General features: G+C 44.4%; 1 protein-coding gene across 2 annotated transcripts in view; it reads right to left on the bottom strand.

Annotated features, from left to right (window-relative positions):
• RCOR1 (REST corepressor 1) overlaps nucleotides 1-24,382 on the bottom strand; it is a 138,818-nt gene that overhangs the window by 24,573 nt on the left and 89,863 nt on the right. For both annotated transcript variants that reach the window (XR_002341115.1, XM_001927777.6), the window contains exon 3: nucleotides 21,183-21,266. Coding sequence is in view for 1 of the 2 variants with exons in the window: in XM_001927777.6 (XP_001927812.4) it covers nucleotides 21,183-21,266 (84 nt within the window). In the remaining variant the exon portion in view is untranslated. The remainder of the gene's footprint in view (nucleotides 1-21,182; nucleotides 21,267-24,382) is intronic.

Below are 24,382 nucleotides of genomic sequence, written 5' to 3'. Positions count from 1 at the left end.
TTAAGCACACCCACACAGAGGCTGGGTGGGCGATGAGGGAGGCCCACTCAGGCTCCCTCGGGCCTTCCTGCCCACGGTTCCCAGGGCAGACACTCGTCTACTCCCCAGGCAGAACCTGCTACATCAGTTCCAGGGTCCCTAGTGTCTCTAACCAGATTTACCTAAAAAAATTACAAGGGAGGGAGTTCCCGTTGTGGTGCAGTGGTTAACGAATCTGACTAGGAACAATGAGGTTGCGGGTTCGGTCCCTGCCCTTGCTCAGTGGGTTAACGATCCCGTGTTGCCGTGGTGTAGGTTGCAGACTCGGCTCAGATCCCGTGTTGCTGTGGCTCTGGTGTAGGCCAGTGGCTACGGCTCCAATTCGACTCCTAGCCTGGGAACCTCCATATGCCGCAGGAGTGGCCCAAAGAAATAGCAAAAAGACAAAAAAAAAAAAAAAAAAAATTACAAGGGAAACAAAAGCATTCTTTGAAAGCTTTTTATATTTTCATCTGTTCTTTTGTTATTTAACATAAAAATTAGTTATGTTCCTAGTGGTAGGAACAGTAAACCAGATTAAAACTGGATTCCAACTGCTGCAGCTAAGGGTGGATAGAGCATCTGCCGTAAACAACCAGGCATTCTTACTAAGGGGGCTTTTCAAATCATATGCCTTCTTGATTTTCTTGGAGACCACCCTGAGGAGAAAGCAAAATAACAGCAAAGTGGAAAGAACTCCAGCAGAGCTATTTAAATGAAGTTACCTGGTGTAGCAGCCATGCACCTTGAACGTGCAATGAAATAAGTTAAAATATGGGGAGTCTTGCAGCTTGCAAAAGAATTACCATCTGATACCCACTAGCAAAAACAGAGTTTTGCATTATTTTCCTTTGTTGATTTTTATGGCCACGCACATGGTACATGGAAGTTCCCAGGCTAGGGGGTGAATCAGAGCTGCAGCTGCAAGCCTAGGCCACAGCCACAGCCACACTGGATCCGAGCCCGCACCACAGCTCAGGGCAACGCCGGATCCTTAACCCACTGATCGAGGCCAGGGACCGAACCCACATCCTCACTGACAGTATGTCAGGTTCTTAACCCACTGAGCCACAATGGGAATTCCGATCTTTCACTCTTTTTGTTGCCCCCAATGTCCAACAAAGGTTAAACAGATAAACGTTTGCTCAGTGAATGCTGGAGGAGCTGTGATATGTACAATGTCAACATTTTAGGTTCTTTTTCTAGCAAGTTGAAAGGCAGCACATATCAAAAAGTCTACCAATAACACATGCTGGAGAGGATGTGGAGAAAAGGGAATCCTCCTACACTGCTGGTGGGAACGTAAACTGGCGCAGCCACTTCGCAGATCAGTATGGAGTTTCCTTAAAGACACTAAAATAGAGCTACAAAATGATTCAGCAATCCCATTCCTTGGTGTGTCATCTGGAGAAGATGAAAACTCTAATTTGAAAAGATACACACACCCCAAGGTTCACAGAGGCACTATTTACAACACCCAAGATGTGGACACAACCTACGTGCCTATCAAGAGACGAATGGATAAAGAAGATGTGCTGTGTGATCATACTCAGCCATGACAAAGAGTGAAACAATGCCATCTGCAGCAACACAGATGGACTAGAGATCATGGTACCATGAGAAACAAGGCAGAGTAAGACCAATGTTATACGGTATCACTTATACGCGCGATCTAAAAAATAATACAAATCGATCTATACGCAAAACAGAAACAGACTCACAGACCCAGAAAAAAGCATGGTTATCAGAGGGGGTGGGGGAGGAAGAAATTCGGGTATGAACAGATTAACAGATGCAAACTACGGGACATGAACTACCAGTGGTGCCTGACACAGGGCAAGCACCGTACTACGGCTGTGCTGCCTCTGGCAGCTCCCAGGAAGGAGCTGGGTGACCCTGACGGAGAACCCCACTGTGCCAGGAACTCTCTCCCTGCTCCACGCTCAGTGTCTTGGGCATTCGGAACAGAGCTATCGGACAAATGTCGCTGCGGACAGGCCTTGTCTCGCCACCTTCCTAGTCTGTAGAGCCCAGCCCTCGCTCCCTTCCCCAGAGGGACAGCTGCCCACCACGGGTTCTGGACTCCCAGTGCCCTCCCCGCCTGCCTGCCTCCTTCACACAGGCTGCCAGGACCTGCTGGTAGGTCAGGAAGAAAATGGAAGTCTAGGTTTTTCAAAACCTCCCACATGGTCTCCTTAAGCAAAAGTGAGCTTTCAACCCAAGAAAGCAAAATCCACTCCCAACTGCTCTTATGAAAAACAAAGGATGACCAGATGCTTGAGGTGGTGGACAGAAGATCAAACAGGAAGGGAAGCAAAAAACAAGCTGACCCAGACAAAGAAAGCCAGGTCAGGAGTTCCCATCATGGCTCAGTGGTTAATGAATCCGACTAGGAACCATGAGGTTGCGGGTTTGATCCCTGGCCTTGCTCAGTGGGTTGGGGATCCAGCGTTGCCGTGAGCTGTGGTGTAGGTTGCAGACGCAGCTCGGATCCCGCGTTGCTGAGGCTCTGGCGTAGGCTGGTGGCTACAGCTCCGAGTGGACCCCTAGCCTGGGAACCTCCATATGCCACGGGAGCGGCCCTAGAAATGGCAAAAAGACAAAAAAAAAAAAAAAAAAGCAAGCCAGGTCAGTGGGGACATTTCCAACGTTTTCTTCTATCTGGCAACAATGACCAGCAGATTAAAGGTTAACCAGAGACCATCCCAACCTGGGGCGAGAAGCTACCGCGGCAGTCATTCAGTGTGCTGTGCTCGGGACAGGGAGCAGAGTCCACATGGCTCAAGGAAATGCCAGAACACTCCTTGCCGGGCCTGGGCATCTGTACCACCAGCCTTCCTCAGGGCACACGGACAGTCCAGGGCATCATCTGCGAGGCAGAAGCAGGGTTGCCTCGGGCAGCTTGGCTAACATTCTAATCTGCCCTCAGAAGCAGAAGAATCAGACACGGGGTTCAGTGTACTCTGCTCTAAGAGCAATTCTATCGTTGCATGATATGCAGTATTTTAGAAAATTCAAAAACTCGTCTCGAGTTATGACAGATAAAGAAAAATGCATCACTCCGAGCCTTTAAGAAGCACATGGACTATTCACGGCTTTTTTTGATAAGAACTTACCATTATGGAAAGTTCAGGTAAATGAGTTATGTTTTTCTGCCCTTACTATGTACAGAGCACTGCAAGTCAACACACAAAAGAAAGAGGATTTTTTGCAGTAGCTTGAAACAACACCCAGGTGACAGAAGAGAACATAAATACATAAAATAACACTGGGGGTGGAGGACAGTGTTGGGATGCACAACAGTCAGTAAATAATGATGACACTAATGATGAGAAATCAAGAAATGTTTCCTAAAGATTCAACAGGTACACTAATAACTAACTGTAGCTAACATCTGAGAATCTCCAAGTCAGACAGTGAGACACCAACATCATATGCTGCTTTCACTTACAGGTGGAATCTACAAAAAGGACACAATGAACTTCTTTGCAGAACAGATACTGACTCACGAACTTTAAAAAACTTATGCGACCTAATCAAACTGACAAGCTTTTGCACAGCAAAGGAAACCATAAAAAAACCAAAAGACAACTTATGGAATGGGGGAAAATAATTTCAAACGATGCAACTGACAATTGCTTAATCTCTAAAATATACAAACAACTTATATAACTCAACAGCAAAAGCCCTGAACAGACATTTCTCTAAAGAAGATATACGGATGGCCAATAAACACATGAGAAAATGCTCAACGTCACTCATGATTAGAGACATGCAAATCAAAACTACTGTGAGATACCACCTCACACAGGTCAGAATGGCCACCATTAGTAAGTCCACAAATAACACGTGCTGCAGAGGATGTGGAGAAAACGGAACCCCCTGCACTGCCGGAGCAAGTGGAAACTGGCACAACCACTATGGAAAGCAGTGTGGAGGTACCCCAGAAAACTATACGTAGAACTACCATATGACCCAGCAATCCCACTCTTGGGCATACACCCGGACAAAACTTTCCTTGAGAAAGACACATGCACCCGCATGTGCACTGCAGCACTATTCACAATAGCCAAGACATGGAAACAACCTAAATGCCTATCGAAAGACGACTGGATTAAGAAGATGTGGTATATATACACAATGGAATACTACTCAGCTATAAAAAAGAACAAAATAATGCCATTTGCAGCAGCACGGATGGAACTAGAGACTCTAGTGAGGTAAGTCAGAAAGAGAAAGACAAATACCATATAATTTTACTTATATCTGGAATCTAATATAGGGCACAAGTGAACCTTTCCACAGAAAAGAAAACCATGGACTTGGAGAAAAGACTTGTGGTCGCCGAGAGGGAGGGGGAAGGAGTGGGATGGACTGGCAATCTGGGGTTAATAAATGCAGACTATTGCCTTTGGAATGGATAAGCAAAGAGAGCCTGCTGTACAGCACTGGGCACTATATATCTGGTCACTCGTGATGGAACATGATAATGTGAGAAAAAAGAATGTATACATGTATGTGTGACTAGGTCACTTTGCTGTGCAGCAGAAAACTAACACAACACTGCAAGTCAGCTATAATGGAAAAAATAAAAGTCATTATGAAAAAAAAAAAAAAAAAAAAAGCTGGGAGTTCCCATCGTGGCTCAGTGGTTAACGAATCTGACTAGGAACCATGAGGTTGCGGGTTCGGTCCCTGCCCTTGCTCAGTGGGTTAACGATCTGGTGTTGCTGTGAGCTGTGGTGTAGGTCGAAGACGTGGCTCGGATCCCACGCTGCTGTGGCGTAGGCCAGTGGCTACAGCTCCAATTCGACCCCTAGCCTGAGAACCTCCATATGCCACGGGAGCGGCCCAAGAAATGGCAAAAAAGACACACACACACACACACACACACAAAACAAACAAACAAAACTTATGGTTTCCAAAGGAGACAACTGGGGAGGGGGGGCTTGGAGTTTGGGATGGAAATGCTATAAAACTGGGTTGTGATCATAAATGCACAACCATAAATGTAATCAAACTCACTGAGTAATTTTAAAAACTGTTGAGCATTTCCATTGTGCAGGCTGCCATTCAAACTCTTCACCAGGATTATCTTTCTGATCTGCTCCAGTAAGTCGAGGATCCCCCCATTCACAAATAAGGAACCGAAGCCCAGAGAAGCGAGCTCGTCTGGCCAGGGTCACAGAGCTGGCAAGTAGCAGAAAGAGCACGTTCACCCACTCGGTTCCCCGGGCCCAGGACCGCCCATGATGTTGAGGCTCCAGGCACCATCCTATCTTCAGAGTAAGGGGGACAGGAGGAGACAGCACTTGAGACAGCAACAGTCTCTCCAAGGTCCGAGGGGCTGAGCCAGGCCATCAGCACTGGTCACTCAGTGGGAGGGAGGGAAGCCAAGAGCTGAGGCAGACGAAGGACGTCGGCGAGAGTGAGGCCAACAGGCAAACGGGTGCCCTGGGCCAGGCCTCGCCTGGGCCTCTGCTCATGTTTAATCCAAGGATCTAACTGCCCCAGGGCCGTTGGTAAGAGTCTCAGGCTCAAGTCAGGAAGGGGAAGAATGCAGATGAAAATCGCCACGGTGACGTCACCTCACTGCTGGCTGGCAAAGGGGCTCAGAACACCCGAAGTCTATGCAGGGCAACAGGCTGACACCATTAGGTGGGTTGGCAAAGCTATAGCCTTAAAACGGCTTCAAGAACTTGTGTCATCATAGCCGTCACAGGGCCTCAGGTACTGCAAAGGAGAGAGGGCACTGAGTTCCCTCTCAGGACTGAGCGTGCCACGTTTCTCAACAACACGGTGACGGGGAGCTCCCACTGCGGCTCAGCGGGTTACAAACCCAACTAGGATCCAGTGCTGCCATGAGCTTCGGAGTAGGTTGCAGATGCTGCTTGTACTCTGGTGTGGCTGTGGCTGTGGCTGGCAGCTGGAGCTCTCATTTGATCCCTAGCTGGGAATTTCTAAATGCCGCAGGTGTGGCCCTTAAAAAAAAAGAATATGCAACAAATATCATGGCATCTCCTTTTACTATTATTATTTTTCCAACAATATACATGTATTCCTCATGGTTCTGGAAACCGAGAAATCCAAATTCAAGGTGCTGCCAATCTGGTTCCCGAGAGAGCTCTTTTCTGGCGTCAAGGTGGCACCTTCTCACTGTGTCCTCGTGTGGTGGAGAAAACGCTCTGCTGCCTCTTCCTCTTTTTTTTTTTTTAACTCAATGAATTTTATTACATTTATAGTTGTACAAAGATCGTCACAACCCAGTTTCATAGCATTTCCATCCCAAACCCCCATCCTTTTATTATTAAAATAAATTATTGCCATGACTCACTAAGAATCGAAATGAGCTTAAATCATTTCGGTAAAGCGACAGTGCCACCTGGTGGGCACAAACGCGACTACGGTTAACATTTCAATGATCTCGAAAGTATGGGGGGGGCTTAAGAAACATGAGCGCAGAGATTCCGCCAGAGCATAATGTAATGAGCCAGTCCTCCCTAGTATAAAGCACACTTTCTTTGTGACGCCACTATCTCTTAATGTAGTTTGTTAAAATCCCACTTCATAGAAAAGGCTTCTCCCACCTTCTGGCACCTCAGTAAGTACTACCAAACCCAGCCCAAGCTCAAGACAATCTGATCGTGGCTTCTGGCATCTCTTCCTACCTAAGCTGCTCCTCTACGCCTGCTCCACCCAGAATCAACGTCCATGACCTTGGGTAAGTTAACCCTGCCTCTCTCTGCCTCAGCTTCCTTTTCAGTCTAAGACACTTAAAAGTGTCTTCCAGGGCTAACATTTCAAGAATAATTTTTACAACGTTTAAACGTTGGAGTTCCCGTCGTGGCGCAGTGGTTAACGAATCCGACTAGGAACCATGAGGTTGCGGGTTCAGTCCCTGCCCTTGTTCAGTGGGTTAAGGATCTGGCATTGCCGTGAGCTGTGGTGTAGGTCGAAGACATGGCTTCTTGGATCCCGCGTTGCTGTGGCTCTGGTGTAGGCTGGTGGCTACAGCTCCCATTCGACCCCCAGCCTGGGAAACTCCATATGCCATGGGAGCGGCCCAAGAAATGGCAAAAAGATAAAAAAAAAAACAAAAACATTTAAACGTTAGATTTAAACATTTTGTGTGTGCTATATTAAATTTCTTTCCAATAAGAAAAGAGCATTCTGCTTCCTTTAGTATTCATACATTTGTGTAGTCTCCAGAAAAGCATGTGTAGAATCTTCACATGTAAAAATTGATCATCACTAAGATGACATTTACTTATTTTTGCTTTTTTAAGGCCACACCCGCAGCATACGAAGTTCCCAGGGGTCGAATCAGAGCTGCAGCTGCCGGCCTACACCACAGCCACAGCAACGCCAGATGGGAGCCACGTCTGTGACCTCCACCACAGCTCACAGAAATGCTGGATCCTTAACCCACTGAACGAGGCCAGGAACTGAACCTGTGTCCTCACGGATACCAGTCAGGTTCGTTACTGCTAAGCCACAATGGAATCTCCTTGAATGATACTCGGTTGTGACTAATCAAAACCACCACCACCTTTTTTCTTAAAAAATGCCCAGGTCTAGGGTGAAGAGGAAGACCCACGGGTGACACATGCCTCCTCCTGCGTTTCTCACGAGCCGGCCCCTGTGATGACCAGACCTCCAGCAGGCAAGGGTGCACTCAGGTTAACGTTCTGCTCCATGAATCTGAGCTGCAGCAAGAAACACGCTCAAGACAAGGTCTGCACCTCCTTCAACAAAAGCAACACTCCTTGACATTAAAAGAGCAAGAAAAAAATGACTAACACTTGATTCCTATAACCTCCTGGCCAATTATAGTAGAAAGAGCCCTGGACCATGAGTCCAAGTCTGTAGTTTCTATCAGGAACTTGCACGCTAAACCCATGTCACCACTTATAAAATAAGAAACATTTTATAAATACTCTGTACAAACACACACAAACACCAAATGGAGTATTACCCAACCGTAAAAAAGACTGAAATAATGCCATTTGCCATTTCTAGGTCCAACATGGATGGACCTAGGAATTATCATACTAACTGAAGGAAGGCGGACAGAGAAGGACAAACATCATGAGATCACTAATATGCGGAATCCGATAAAAAATGATGCAAAAGAACTTACAACACAAAAACAGACTCAAAGATTTTGAAACCAAATGTATGGCTGCCAAAGGGAAACACGGGGAGGGACGGATAGATGAGGGGTTGGGACTGACACATACACACTCCGACCTAAACCAGATGGGTCACAAGGAGCTACTGCACGGCACAGGGTAATCTGTTCAATACTTGTAATAACCTACATGGGAAAAGAATCAGGAAAAGAATGGCTATATGCCTAACTAATTTTACTTTGCTGTGCACCTGAAACTAACACAACTTTGTAAGTTAACTATATCCAATAAAATTTATTTTAAAATACACATATATAAATACACAGACAGGAGTCCCCATCGTGGCTCAGTGGTTAAAGAACCCAACTAGCATCCATGAGGATGGAGGTTCGATCCCTGGCCTTGCTCAGTGGGTTAAGGATCTGGCGTTGCTGTGGCTGTGGCGTAGGCCGCAGACTACAGCTTTGATTGGACCCCTAGCCTGGGAACCTCCATATCGGGTGTGGCCCTTAAAAAGACCAAAAAAAACCCCCCCAAAGACCCCCAAAACACAGACATATATAAACACATATAAAAAATACATATATAAAAGCTTTGTATACTTTGGTATAAAAATATAAAGAGTCAAACTACAGAAATGAAAAGTATTATTAAAATTCATTCCTTTGTAAACATTTGTGAGCGTCAACCAGAAGGAAGAGGAGCAGCAGTTCACAATCACAGAATTAGCTTAGCGAATCCCTGAACTCCATCAGAGCTGTGCTCCAATTCAGTAGTTCCCAATCCTGAGTGAAAGGAACCTCCTGATAAATACTGACTTCACAAGACTCACTCTTGGGCTCTACCCTGTTGTGCAAATGTACGCATACACACACGTGCATGTTCATGTTTATGTATGTGCATAGTGCGTGCATGATGTTACGTACACATTAATGCATGTGTGTAGTTCTTACAAAGTATGACAAGCACAGAGAAAAGCGCATATATGAGGGTACATCTTCGTGAATTTTCAGAAAACAAATACACTCAGATCAAGGGAAAAAATGCAATGCACTTTTGATGTTTTGGGTTTGTTTTTATCGTGCACTCCAGGTGAGTATGCTGGACCCGTTTTGAGAATCAGTGGACTAGAGGGTTCTGTTCGTGTGTGAAGAGTATCCACCCATTTCCAGGCGGTACAAGCCACCTCAACAAGCCCACAAGTTAAGGTGTGGCATTAGAAAGATTACGACACTGTCAGAACCATGAAGCAGAAGAAAACTGCTTTTCTGTCACTGCTATAGAAAATGGGGTTTGTCAAAGTGTGAGCGGTGAATTTCAACCAAGCAAACAAATTTCCTCTCCGGGAGGAGGCTCTGTTTTGAATGAACCAATTCCCAGCCGGCCTCCTGCCGAGGAGGGGCGGCAGGGCAGGAAGGAGGTGGCCAGCAGCAAGGATGCAAGAGCCTGCAAATCCCAGTGACCCCGTACAGCTGGTACACAAATGTCATTTCACGCGACACTGGTGCTTTACCCTGCCTCTTCCAACCTGCGTACACAAGGGCCCTCCTTCAGCACGAACCACTGTCCACAGAGACACAGGAAAGAGGTCCTGAGAGAGACTCAGAGAACCAATCCAAGCAGGGGGAGGCCGGTCACAGGGAGCTGACACAAGGCTCTGCCCACCACAAGCTTCAGGTAAGTCACTTCTCTGAAGGCCTGGCTTCTCGAGCTCTAAAAGGGAGCACCAAAGGACTCACTGGGAGAACACGGGGGAGGGCTTGGTTGGGAGGAGGCTGGTTTTCCCATTGCTGATGCTCGAATCGTGTTGGGGGAGAGGGAGTTTCTTTAGCTAGTAAAGAAATTTGAACTTTCAAAACAGGTCGCCAGGAGTTCCTGTCATGGCGCAGTGGTTAACAAATCCGACTAGGAACCATGAGGTTGCGGGTTCGATCCCTGGCCTTGCTCAGTGGGTTAAGGATCTGGCACTGTGAGCTGTGGTGTAGGTTGCAGACGCGGCTTGGATCCCGCATTACTGTGGCTCTGGTGTAGGCCTCTGGCTACAGTTTAGACCCCAGTTTAGAACTCCATATGCCGCAAGAGTGGCCCTAGAAAAGGCAAAAAGACAAAAACAAACAAAGAAAACCAGGCAAAACAAACAAACAAACCAAAAAAAAACAGGTCACCAAAGAGTGATATTTTATAGGAAACTAGTAAGTTTTACATTTAATTATTCTCCACTGATTCAATGAAGTTTTTAGGCCTACTGTGTGCCATACTGCTTATATAGCTGTGATTTAAAAGAGGGTCAAGGACTTCCTTGATTTACCAGGTTAAGGATCTGGGTGTTGTCGCTGCAGCAGCTCGGGTCACTGCTGTGGCATGGGTTTGATCCCTGGCACCAGAACGTCCACATGTCGTGGGCGTGGCCAAAAATAAAAAGTAAAAATAAACAAAAAAGAGGATCCGCCTTCAAAGAACTCACACTCTGGCCAGAGAGAGATAATTACACAAGTAATTACTTCCAACGCTCATATGTGCTGGAGAAAAAGAACTATGAATGCACTTAACTGGGAAACCTGACCTGCAGAATCAGGGATGGCATTCTTTTCTACTAGAAAAGGACATTATAAGTCCTGCTTGTGTCTATGTTGTTTACAGTAAGGAAAACCTGAGAAACAAGTATGTCCATGAACGGGGACGTGGCTGAATAAATTAAGCTATATGGGAAAACATTATTCGGGTCCAAAACTCAGTTGAGTGGGGTTTTTTTTTTTTGTCTTTTTGCCTTGTCTAGGGCTGCCAGGGCTGCTCCCGAGGCATATGGAGGTTCCCAGGCTAGGGGTCGAATCGGAGCTATAGAAGCCGGCCTACACCAGAGCCACAGCAATGCGGGATCCGAGCCGCAGTCTGCAACCCACACCCCAGCTCACAGCAACGCCGGATCCTTAACCCACTGAGCAAGGCCAGGGGTCGAACCCGCAACCTCATGGTTCCTAGTTGGACTCGTTAACCACTGAGCCATGACGGAAACTCCTCAGTTTAGTTTTTAATCACAGGAAAATTAAACTGAAAAACTCTATATATCAAGAGAATACACAGGCAGACAGAAAAAACATGAAATCGGAGTTCCCGTCGTGGCGCAATGGTTCATGAATCTGACTAGGAACCGTGAGGTTGCCGGTTGGATCCCTGGTCTTGCTCAGTGGGTTAAGGATCAGACATTGCCGTGAGCTGCGGTTGTAGGTCGCAGACGTGGCTCAGATCCCGCGTTGCTGTGGCCCTGGTGTTGGCCGGTGGCTACAGCTCCGATTCGACTCCTAGCCTGGGAATCTCCATATGCCTCGGGAGCAGCCCTAGCAGCCCTAGAAAAGGCAAAAAGACAAAAAAAAAAAAAAAAAAGGAAAAGAAAAAATATGAAAGCAAAATTTTAATAGTGGTTATATCCCACGTGACATGGAATTATAGGCTAGTTTCAACAATAAAAAAAGCTTGTATGTATATATGTAATTACTTTTCTGAACCATTTGAGACTGTCGCACATTATGGCCCTGAACTCTGAAATACTCAGCATATATTTTCTAGGAGTGGGTATGCTATCTTCCATAATGACAGAACAGTAAATTTACCATTGGTCTCCATTTCCTTGGAGCAAGTTCCAGCACTCCTGACAGGGCTGTGTGGACTTCCGGCATCTCCCTCAGCCTCCCTTTCGCGGCAGCGGCCTAGCAAGGGCATGATCTTCCTCACCTGCAACTGCATCAGCTCCTGCTGCCTGTGACTCCCGCTCCTCTCCAAACCACAGGCTGTCAACAGCTTTCGAGCAGGGATCATACTGCTCCTGGCTAAAAATTCCTCGAAAATCCTCATCCCTGTAAGAAACGGGCCTGCCCTTCCGGTTTCACTGCTTCTCACCTGCCCAAGGACACCGTGTGCCCTGGCCAGCCAGGCCCGGCACGCACACCTGTGCACATGTCAGTGCTACCCTCTCTTCTTCCCAGACTGCACATGTGCCCTCGTCCAGCCAGGGAACTGACTCCTTCCTCAACATCCTACTCAGATGTCATCTTTCTCCAATGCTGTTTCTCCCCAGGAAAAGACGGTGCTTTCTGCTGGGTGCCAAGGGGCGCATCAGAACACTAAGAGTCCATGGGAGGAGATGCTTGATGCTGAAATAATTCACTGTCCTCTCCTCCAATGAGTGAGTATTTTTTAGTGTCTCACTCTCCGCCCAACCTCCAGCTTCCACCTTCGGCACTCCTTTGTCATTTAAATATATCATCAATTAACGCAATAATTTAATATATACTATCTAAATGCTATTGTTCTCATCTCTACCACTGGGAATTATTTACATGTCCTCTACACGAACTGTGTCTCCCCAGGAACACTTTCTACGCATACTCCAAAGGCTGCATCTTTCCTTAAAGAGGTTTTACTTGGACATACCGCAAAGCAACTTGTGTCGTATCAGCAATGCTCTAAGCCTTTAACTACAGTTTTTTAAGTGAAACAGTACAGGAAGGCAGATGTGTAATAAGCACAGTCTGGGAACCAGATATTCAGCCTAAATGTGGCTACTAACCAGCTGAGGGACCATAAGCATCTGACCTAACTTCTCCAGACAGCAGCTAAAAGGAAAGAAGTGGACTGAAGAAAGTACATATAAATTACCTTTTATATAATTTCCCCATTAGAATATAAGCTTCCTGAATCCCTCGCTCCTGATACACTACCAGGCACACAAAACTGCTCAATAAAAATGTAAATGAAACTGATGTTCACTAAATAAACGCAAATTAAATATAACCCAACTGAGATACTTATAGAGAGAACTTGATACCACGACTCCAAGATTTACCTAGACGAATAAATACATGAGCCAGGAACATGAAAAAGAATTAAAGTGGCACCAAATCAAGAATCAACAGATAGATCAATGAAACAAAACCAAGAGTCCAGATGCAGACCGAAGCACATACAAAGGTTGAACACGAGGGAAGGGAGAAGTGACTGAGTAACTGCAGATAGAACAAGACGTAAATGAGGAGCAGGGCAGAGAGGACACAGACTTACGGGTCTCTAATAACCTAGCTTCAGAGCGACAGTGTTCCAGACACAGCAAGTAAGATTAACACATTTAACCAAATGTAATTTAAAAACAAAAAATAAGGTGAGGTTTGAATGCTATTTGTAGAAGAATTCAAAGGTTGAAATACAAAGGTGCTTAACCTTGTAAAAATTAACGAAATCTTTTCCCATCAGATCAGCAAAGTCTGTTTCTAAACAAGATGCCTAAAACATTTCATACCCATTAGGAAGGCTACAATCAAAAGAGAACAGACAATAACAAATACCGGGAGTTCCCACTGCAGCTCAACGGGTTAAAAACCCAACTGGTCTCCATGAGTCTGCAGGTTTGATCCCTGGCCTCACTCAGTGGGTTAAGGATCTGGTGTTGCCATGAGCTGCAGTGTAGGTTGCAGATGTGGCTCGGACCCAGATTGCTGTAGCTGTGGTATAGGCCGGTAGCTGCAGCTCTGATTCCATCCCTAGCCCGAGAACTTTCATATGTTGCAGGTGCGGCTGTAAAAAGAAAAAAACAAATATTGACAAGGATGTGGAGATACTGGAACCTAGTGCACTGCTGGTAAGAATATAAAATGATACAGTTTCTGTGGAAAACAGTATGGTAGTTCTTCGAAAAGTTAAATAACAGAACCACCAAATTCAGCACAAAGGCACTTACTTCTAGTACATATTTTCTAAAAGAATTGACAGCAGGGGCTCAAAAAGATATTTGCATAACCATGTTCAGAGCAGCATTATTCACAATAGCCAAATTGCGGTCTTTTTTGTTTTGTTTTAGGGCCGCCACTGGGGCATATTCTGAGGCTAGGGGTCCAATCAGAGTTACAGCCGTCGGCCTACACTACAGCCACAGCAATGCAGAATCCAAGCCGCGTCTGTGACCTATACCACAGCTCATGGCAACACCAGATTCTTAACCCACTAGGCGAGGCCAGGGATCAAGCCCGCATCCTCAGGGATACCAATGGGATTCATTTCCGCTGAGCCACAACGGGAACGCCCCCAAATGTGGTCTCACCCATACAACGGAATTCCTATTCAACCATAAGAATGAGGGAATTTTTATTTATTTTTATTTATTTATTTATTTTATCTTTTGTCTTTTTAGGGCCATACCTGTGGCACATGGAGGTTCCCAGGCTAGGTGTCAAACCTGACATGGGATCTGAGCCACATCTGCGACCTACACCATAGCTCACAGCAACGCCGGATCCTTAACCCACTGAGCGAGGCCAGGGATCAAACCCACAACCTCACGGTTCCTAGTTGGATTCATTTCCACTGCACCAGGACAGGAACTCCTTTTTTGAGGGGGATTCTGATACATGCTACAACATGGATTCAATCTTGAGGACATGATGCTAAGTCAAACAAAGCCAGTCAGTCACCAAAAAACAAATACTATACGACCCCACTTATAGGAAGTGCCTAGTGTAGTCAAATTCATTGAATCAGAAAGTAGAATGGCGAGTGCCAGGGGCCAGGGAGGGAAATGCAGAATTGTTGTTTAAGGGAACAGAGCTTCAATTTTGCTAGATGAAAAGTTCTGGAGGCTGGCTGTGCAACAATGTGACCGTACTCAGAGCAGCCACCTATACACTTCAAAGTGGTTAAGATGGTAAAACTTCGTTACATTTACTGCAATTGACTTTTGAGGAGTTCCCTTTGTCACAGTGGGTTAAGGATCGAGCAGTGTCACTGCTGTGGTTTGGGTTTGATCCCTGCCCCAGGAACATCTACATGCCATGGTCACAAGCAAAAAATAATAATAATAATAATTTTTAAAATTTTTAAAGAAAAAATATATATACCCAAGTGCTAGGGAGGTTTTGGAAAACAGACACCCTCATACAACTCTAGACGAAAGATGGAAAAATCTAGGTGCCATGTGACCTCACAAATCCACTTCAATGATGTTCTCTGCAGCACTGTTTAGAAATGCTTAAACTATTATATGAAAACTTAAATTACATGAAACATCCATATAATAAGACTATTAAAAAACAAACAAACAAGTAAGTTTATAAGGTCTAAAGGACACCCAGAAAATTAACATAACAGCGATTAACTTAAGAGACATAGGATATTTTTCACTATTTCATTTCGTGCATAGGTATCTGTTGTTGCTGTTTTTTTGTTTGTTTGTTTTTGCTTTTGTTTTTGACCACTCCGCAAATGGAGCTCCCAGGCAGGGATCAGACCTGAGCGGCAGCTGCAAACCAAGCCTCAGCTGCAGCGAGACTGGATCCCTAACCCACTGTGCCAGGCCAGCCATCAAACCCATGTCCCAGTGCTCCCAAGGTGCTGCCGACCCCACTGCGCCACAGCAGGAACTCCTCATTCTTTTCTTTAAAAGAAAATAAGCTAAGCCAACTATAGAGGCCAAAATCCACAACACTGACACCACCAAATGCTGACAAGGAAGTGGAGCAACAGGAGCTCTCATTCTTTGCTGGTGGGAGTGCGAGATGGGGCAGCCCTTCCCCACAGTGTTGTGAGTTCTTACGGAACTAGATGTACTCTCACCATATGAACCAACAATCCCACTCCCTGGTATTTATCCAAAGGAGGTGATAACTTATATCTACACAAAAACCTACACACAGATGTTTATAGCAGCTTTACTCACAACTGCCAAAACACGGAAGCATCCAAAATGCCCTTTAGATGGTGAATGGGTAAACCGTGGACCAGCCAGACAATGAAGTATTATTCAGCAGTACAAGCCATCAAAGACACGGCGGAACCTCAAGTGTGTGTCATCACTAAGTCAAAGAAACCAATCTGAATGATTCCAACTATGTGACATTGTGGAAAGGGCAAAATGGAGGAGTAGTTTCCAAGAGTTAGGGGCTGAGGGAGACGCACGGGCCGAGCACAGAGGGTGTTTAGGGCAGGGAAAACTATTTGGTATGATACTACCATGGCGGGTATGGTCGTTACATACAGATTTGTCATTTGTCAAAACCCATAGAATGTACAACACAAGAGTGAACCCCGATGAGAATGACAGTGATCACGCTGTGCCTGTGCTGGTTCACAGATGGTGACAAACGTGTCACGTGCCCTGGCGAGGGGCACACGGGGGTGGACGTGCATATGTGGGTGTATATGGGAAATCGCTCTACTTTCTCCTCAATTTGTCTACGAACCTAACACTGCTTTAAAAATTACGTGTTTTTTAAAAAGAAAAGAAAAAAATAAAAAATAATACATTTTTCCCTTTGACCTAGGAATTCTATCTCTAGGGATTTACCCTAAGGAAATAAGATCACTATGGCTTTTTTTTTTAAGCTTAAAAAAAAACAGATTTCAAATATCGTCAATAGAGAATTTTTTTAAAACAATAGATGAAATGATAGTACCTCATACTTGTTGGTTTAAAACCAAGTAACTGTAAATAGACAGAACAAAGTCCCAGATATATTAAGAGAAAATTGCTAAACAGCTCATATATGTGACAAACATCTCGTACTTATTAATACCTATAAAAATATTAGAAAACGCATATATGTTATAAATAGTGACTACAGGAAGGCCCTGTCTCCATTATATATTCTGTGTTGTTTGAAATTTCTACCACAGTATTTATTTTATAACCATAAAACAATTTTGTAAACTTGCAGTAATCCTAAGAGGCAGAACTCTAAAACAGTTACTTGAGAAGACCGAACCCAGCACAGGACAAGCCAAGAGTCTACGCCAGCTTTGGGGTATCTGCGAGAAGTCTACAAATGTCCCAGATCGCTAATTTCTACCTCAAGTCAGAATCAAGGCTGGATAATCAGATCTTCCACTGTCTTTTTTTTCAGCCTTTTAATGTCTTGGTTAGTTATATGCTCTATTTTACCTGTGTTGCTCCTTCCCTCCACCATTTTCTTTTTTATTCTTCCTTTCCTTCCTTCCTTCCTTCTTTCTGCTTTCTTTCTCTTTCTTTTGTGAAGAACTGCAAAGGTTTTTTGTTTGTTTGTTTGGTTTTTGTCTTTTTGCTATTTCTTTGGGCCACTCCCACGGCATATGGAGGTTCCCAGGCAAGAGGTCGAATCTGAGCTGCAGCTGCCAGCCTACGCCAAAGCCACAGCAACGCAGGATCCGAGCCGCATCTGCAACCTACACCACAGCTCACGGCAACACCAGATCCTTAACCCACTGAGCAAGGGCAGGGACCGAACCCGCAACCTCATGGTTCCTAGTCAGATTCGTTAACCACTGTGCCACGATGGGAACTCCTCCACTGTCTTTCAAAATAACTCAGAAGGCAAGTAGAAAACACTTCTTTTTGCCTATGTACTGGGAGGAAGGGAAGCTGGGGGGGAAATGACAGCAAAGAGAACAAATTATGTGTGCTCGTTTGCATTAACACTGTAATGAATTACAGCTTAACACTTGACCTGACTAGATTACTCGCCAAAGAGTATGATTCCCAAAGTTCCACAAATGGAACCTATGTTCACATCCTCACACTTGAGCAGTTTCTCATCAATCCACAATTCCATTCTACTTCTCGAAGGCAAAAAAGGTGGGAAGGATAGACAGAGGGAGGGAGGGAGGGAGGGAAACAAAGCCCCGAGATTCAAGTTTTCACCACTGCCTTCTTTTACAATAGGAACAAATTAGAAACAAGCTACACTTTCAATAGAAAAATGATATATCCATATGATAGAATACTAGTTATTTTATATGTTTTCAAGGGGTTTATGCAAAGTAAGAAAGGCTTAGATCAAAGTTCGAAAAGACAATACACACCCACACACAGAGATACCATCATCTCACTTATTTAAACATGCGCACACGCACACACACAGCATTAGAAAAACATCCCCTAGTGTTTACCAACAGTTATCTCTCTGGGTAATGAAACAAAGGATGAACTGTTTCTTCTTTATACTTTTGCGTCTTCTGAATTTTAACAATATGTAAATGTCACTTTAAGACTGGTTTAAAGTTTTAATTAATACTGGCAAGACTTACACTAAAACTGCAAATTTATTTTAGGTAACGCTACTGCTTAAAAATCTATCCACTTTTTGGAGTTCCCATGTGACAAAGTGGGTTAAGGATCTGGCAATGTCACTGCAGCAGCTCAGGGTGGTTTGACCCCTGGCCTGGGCACTTCCACGTACCACAGGCACAGTGAAAACAAACAAAAACAGAAAAACCTACTAACTTTTCATAGTCTGCTCTTTCCTTCTAGGTCTGAGACAAATAAGATAATATTAAAACTAAATCCTGACTCCCAGGATTCCAACAGGCAACTGAGTAACAGCAAGAGGTACTAACACACTCGAACTGCAGCAACAGAAGGAAGTGACAGAAATGAAGGGGGGCCGAGACCTGACGACCCTGACCTTTGGGACGCGTTAGAGCATGAAGCGGGGAAGAGCCAGCAAACCGGACACCGATGGCCCCACCCCTGACCCTCTGCTAGTTTCACACCCGCTTTGAATCGTGGAACGCCGTCTGTAAAATGGGAAAAAAGCCCGCCTCTTGGGTTACAGTGAAGACTGAATGACACAGGAACACAGAGGTATTTTAGTTCAGTGTTCAACAAGCTCACGATTTTTAATATTCAGTTCTGTGCACCATATTTAAGATGGACACTGACCAAATGAAATATAGTCAGGAGTGCACTAGAGATGAAGAGAGACCCCAAAATCAAACCACCTGAGAAATACTTGAGGCGACCAGGCAGTTTGACAGAGACAGTAAGGGAGGTTTGGCTGATGCCTGAGCATCTGAAAGACTCCCTCAGAAGGTGACTTTTACGGCAGAGCGCAGGAAAACAAAGATTCAAAAATTACACAGAGGCAGATTTTTGGTTCTTCGTTAGAAAGAACAACATGTTCAAAAATGGAATAGATTGCTTTTGTAAGATACTTCATGTGCTCAAAGGGAAAAAACTTACAGAAATATCTAAAATGCCCAGCACAGCAAAGGCATGAGAAATGCCACTTCCTTCTGCTATTCTGTTCATTATAAGCTCATCAACCAGCCTGTTGCAGGCAAAATTAAGATACTCTGAAAATCACATTAGGCTGAGACTATCTTATCATTGCTAAATTTAGCATTACTCAGAGTAGCTGAATTTCCTGTATTCCACAGAGGGTATCGTATTTTTTTTTTTTTTTTTTTTTTTGTCTTTTTTGCTATTTCTTGGGCCGCTCCCACGGCATATGGAGGTTCCTAGGCTAGGGCTCGAATTGGAGCTGTAGCCGCTGGCCTACACCAGAGCCACAGCAATGCGGGATCCGAGCCGCGTCTGCAACCTACACCACAGCTCACGGCAACGCCGGATCCTTAACCCACTGAGCAAGGCCAGGGATCAAAACTGCAACCTCATGGTTCCTAGTCGGACTCATTAACCACTGAGCCACAACGGGAACTCCGAGGGTATTGCATTTTTAAAAAGAATCCTTCTTGGTCAAAATTAAACATGTTTCTTTACCATATGACCTCTTTGCACCTTAAATGTGCAAACACGACAAGAAATATACAAGGGGGATATTTAACATGCATCATCTCCAACACGTACGTGCAGTGGAAACCTGTTGGCACCTTGTTTAATACTGCAGAACACAATCTGGGAAATACTGAGTTCCAGCCTCTACTCACAATTGAAGTTTTCTGACCAACCTTTGCCCCTGACAGCTCCCTAGGCCCCACCATGCTGGAGGGCATTGATGCTTATCCTATTTTTACGTCGAAGAGCCCCTTGAAAAGCCAATTTTCTCCAGGAAAATGTACATACACCAAAAAATTTTGTATGTGACTTTCGAGTTCACAAATCCCCATGTATTCCATCCATAGACACCCCCACACACTGAAATACTCTCAAAAGAAGGGCTTTAGTTTTTCTTCTCTCTTTTAAGTTATGAAGAAAACAAAATCTTTGAATGGCAAAGACTTCTGGCAATATATTGATATAAAGTTGTTCTTGGAGCTCCTGGTGGTCCGGCAGTTAAGGGTCAGGCATGGTCACTGCTGTGGCTCAGGTCACTGCTGCTGCTGGGCTTGATCCTGGGCCTGGGAACTTCCACAAGCTATGGGAGTGGCCAAAAAAAAAGTTATTCTTGCATGGTATCATCTGAGCAGAGGGGACAGAAAAGCTGAAAAAGTAAACTCTGGAAATAAAATTAATCTTATTTCCAGATCTAGGACCCCAACTCCCCACCCAAAGAAAACCCTAAGTAGCTGCAAATATTCATTCTAACAACAACGCTAACCCAAGACAAACAGCCAATTCAAAGGTTCTACCTCTAGCTAGGCTGAAGTCTTACATTATAAAATCTGTTTCCAATAACATACATTTGACCTTGGCAATCCCTCAAATTAGAAATTTGTTGGGAGTTCCCATCGTGGCACAGTGGTTAACGAATCTGACTAGGAACCATGAGGTTGCGGGTTCGGTCCCTGCCCTTGCTCAGTGGGTTAACGATCTGGCGTTGCCGTGAGCTGTGGTGTAGGTTGCAGACGCGGCTCGGATCCCGAGTTGCTGTGGCTCTGGCGTAGGCCGGTGGCTACAGCTCCGATTCAACCCCTAGCCTGGGAACCTCCATATGCCGCAGGAGCGGCCCAAAGAAATAGCAAAAAGACAAAAAAAAAAAAAAAAAAAAGAAAAGAAATTTGTTAAACTCTTCATCTTTATAAATCTATTAATTCCCAGCTGAGGGAGTTATACACTGCATTATAATTTTCTTTCCATTCTGAACCTTTCCTCCTACTTACTTCAGAATATTAGCTAGTACATCATACTGAATAAAAAGTAGATTATGAAACCACAATTTAAGAATTTTAAAATCATTACAACAGACAATAAAAAACACACTTTCAAACTCTACAGAATATTGACTTTAAAAAACATAAGAGAAATGTAATATACATGGAGACTCTCAGCTACAAAGGTAACTTTAAAAGTTAGCAGTAAGAAAGAAAGGTGAAAAATAAAAGTGCTCTTAAACTTACATTTTGCTTCTGATAGATTCTGATTAGGCGACCAGACCAACATGCCAAGATTGTCTCGTTCTTGACTGCGTCTTGCTAGTTTGGCTTGGCAGAAATGAAAAAGAAAATTCTTATTATAATTTAGCAGACATAACAGGCGACAATTAGCGACGACACACGTCGGTCTTTTTTAAACCTCAGAACGTACGACACCATCCGCCCTGTGCTGAAACCTACCCCAAGGGGACCTGTGCACCTGACATCACGGAGGGAGGATGGGGCTGGAGGAGACTCTCAAGTTTGCTAAAACATTTCTACTTCCAAGTCTTTTTCTACTTAACTGATACTCATTTAACAAACAGGTACACAGGGGGCAGGTATAACTAATGCTGGGATTTGCTAGGTGAGGAAACTAAACCAGTCACTCAGCTGATAGGAGGCAGTGGCCACACTGCCCAAGGGTTCACGCAGCATGTACCAGGACGCTCCACTCTCAGACCGGGGACCCATAAAAAGGAAGCCACATGTGGCAATAATAAATAAAAGACTCTGTCATTTTTATTTTATTTTTTGTTTTTTAGGGCCGCACCTGTGGCATATGGAGGTTCCCAGGCTAGGGGTTCGCTCGGAGCTGCAGCCGCCGGCCTACACCACAGCCACAGCAACGCAGGATCCAAGTGGCATCTGCAACCTATACCACAGCTCACGGCAACGCCGGATCCTTAACCCACTGAGTGAGGCCAGGGATCAAACCTGCATCTTCATGGATGCTAGTCAGATTCATTAACCGCTGAGCTACGACGGGAACTCCAAAGAGTTCTTGTAAAATATGAATTCTTCCAGTGTTGCTTTGAACAGCCTCACTCTTCACTACCATTAGTGACTCAGGGTTTAGTGACTTAACAACAGGAATCCAAAGATTATTTTAACAACTTTAATAAAAACAAACATTAAAAAAGATTTAACCTGAAAGGAAATTTCTGAAGCGCATTCAAATTCTTAAAAATCTGTGATACAAAACAGTAGGTCAAAAGGTTCACAAGTACCAGGTGTTGAGCTGACACATGTAACTGGATTAATCACAAACAACAGTCATTTACTCCAAGAAACAAAACATTATCTTCAAAAGGTATAAAAGACTCAAGAGACAAGAGGCTCACGAATCAGCCTTGATACTGGTTAGACAAACTCATTCATTCTAAAGCTTTCTCTTATCTTACCTTACCTTTCTTTTCTTTAAATAAATTCCTCTGAAACCTGATCAGTTATGGAATCTAACTCCAGGAAAAGAATTCAACACAACACACACACACACACACACACACACACATGCCATTACAATCACAGTTTTAGAAAATACATAAAGCCTGGTTTAAGAATTCTTGTTTTTATGAAACTGTCAGATCTTTTATTTAATCTTATCTTTAATTTTACCTATCAATGTATTCCAGATTTTTAGAAAGAACTTCTACAACTTTTGCAAAAATCTAGGGGGCAGCTACTTTAAAGAAAAATGGTGGAATGGTGGGAGGGAAAGATCCAGAGGGTGAATGCTATGAATCAGGCAGCTTAAAGGTTGAATTTCTATGCTGGGTGGGAACAGAGTGTAAAGAATGAGGAGAAGGAAACATGACAAAAAGAGGCCAGTGGCTGTTTTTTTGCTTTTCAGGGCCACACCTGTGGCACAAGAAAGTTCCCAGGCCAGGGATTGAATCAGAGCTGCAGCCACTGGCCTACACCACAGCCACAGCAACATGGGATTCATCTGCGACCTCTACCACAGTTCATGGCAATGCTGGATCCTTAACCCACTTAGTGAGGCCAGGAATCGAACTTGCACCTCATGGATACTAGTCGGGTTCGTAACCGCTGAGCCACCATGGGAACCCCCAGGAGTTACTATTTCTGAGTCCAAACCTTTTTATATGGTTCTGATTTTTAGAACAATGTTGATGCTACCCATAATCTAAAAGCACAACAAAGTCAACAAATGAGTGCGGCAGGAGGGATCCCACATGGAAAATGGCCTTGCAATACTTCAAATGAAAATCAAAAGTCAGAACAGAAATAAGCGTAACACACATTGGAAAAGTAGAATTCAAACGGTCTGTTCACAGAAGACGCGATCATCTGTGTAGAAAACCTCGAGAACCTACAAAAGTTGCTAGAATAAATGAGTTCAGCAAAGTTGCAGGAGGCAAGATCAACGGTAGAAAATCAGTTCAAGAATTCCTGCTCTGGGAGTTCCCATCGTGGCGCAGTGGTTAACGAATCCGACTAGGAACCATGAGGTTGCGGGTTCGGTCCCTGCCCTTGCTCAGTGGGTTAACGATCCGGCGTTGCCGTGAGCTGTGGTGTAGGTTGCAGACGCGGCTCGGATCCCGCGTTGCTGTGGCTCTGGCGTAGGCCAGTGGCTACAGCTCCGATTCAACCCCTGGCCTGGGAACCTCCATATGCCGCGGGAGCGGCCCAAGAAATAGCAACAACAACAACAACAAAAAGACAAAAAAAAAAAAAAAAAAAAAAGAAAAGAATTCCTGCTCTGGGCAAAGGAAACCACACACAAAAAAAAAGAACAGGAGAAAATAGTTTCAAACAATATAACTGAAAAGGACTTAATCTCTAAAATTTACAACAACCTATACAACTCAACAGAAAAACAAAACAAAACCCAACAACCCAACTGAAAAATGGGCAGAAGACCCAAACAGACATTTCCCCAAAGAACACATACAGATGACCAACAAACACATGAAAAAAATGTTCAAAATCACTAATTATTAGAGACATGCAAATCAAAACTACAATGAGGTGCCACCTCACATGGGCCAGAATGGCCATCATTAACACGTCAACAAATAACAACTGCTGGAGAGGGTGTGGAGAACAGGGTACCCTCCTAACCTGTTGGTGGGAATGTAAATTGGTACAACCACTATGGAAAACAGTATGGAGGTTCCTCAGAAAACTAAATATAGAACTACCATATGACCCAGCAATACTCTTGGGCGTATATTCAGACAAAACTTTCACTGAAAAAGATACATGCACCCCTATGTTCACTGCAGCCCTATTCGCAACAGCCAAGACGTGGAAACAACCTAAATGTCCATCAACAGGTGAAGGGATTAAGAAGATGTGGTACATATACACAATGGAATACTACTCAGCCCATAAAAAAGAATAAAATAATGCCATTTGCAGCAACTTGAGAAAGAAAA

Source organism: Sus scrofa, unplaced genomic scaffold (assembly GCF_000003025.6).
Source record: "Sus scrofa isolate TJ Tabasco breed Duroc unplaced genomic scaffold, Sscrofa11.1 Contig1914, whole genome shotgun sequence".
Lineage (NCBI taxonomy): Eukaryota > Metazoa > Chordata > Mammalia > Artiodactyla > Suidae > Sus > Sus scrofa.
Note: the sequence above shows the minus strand (reverse complement) of the source record. Positions and strands in the feature narration are given on the sequence as shown.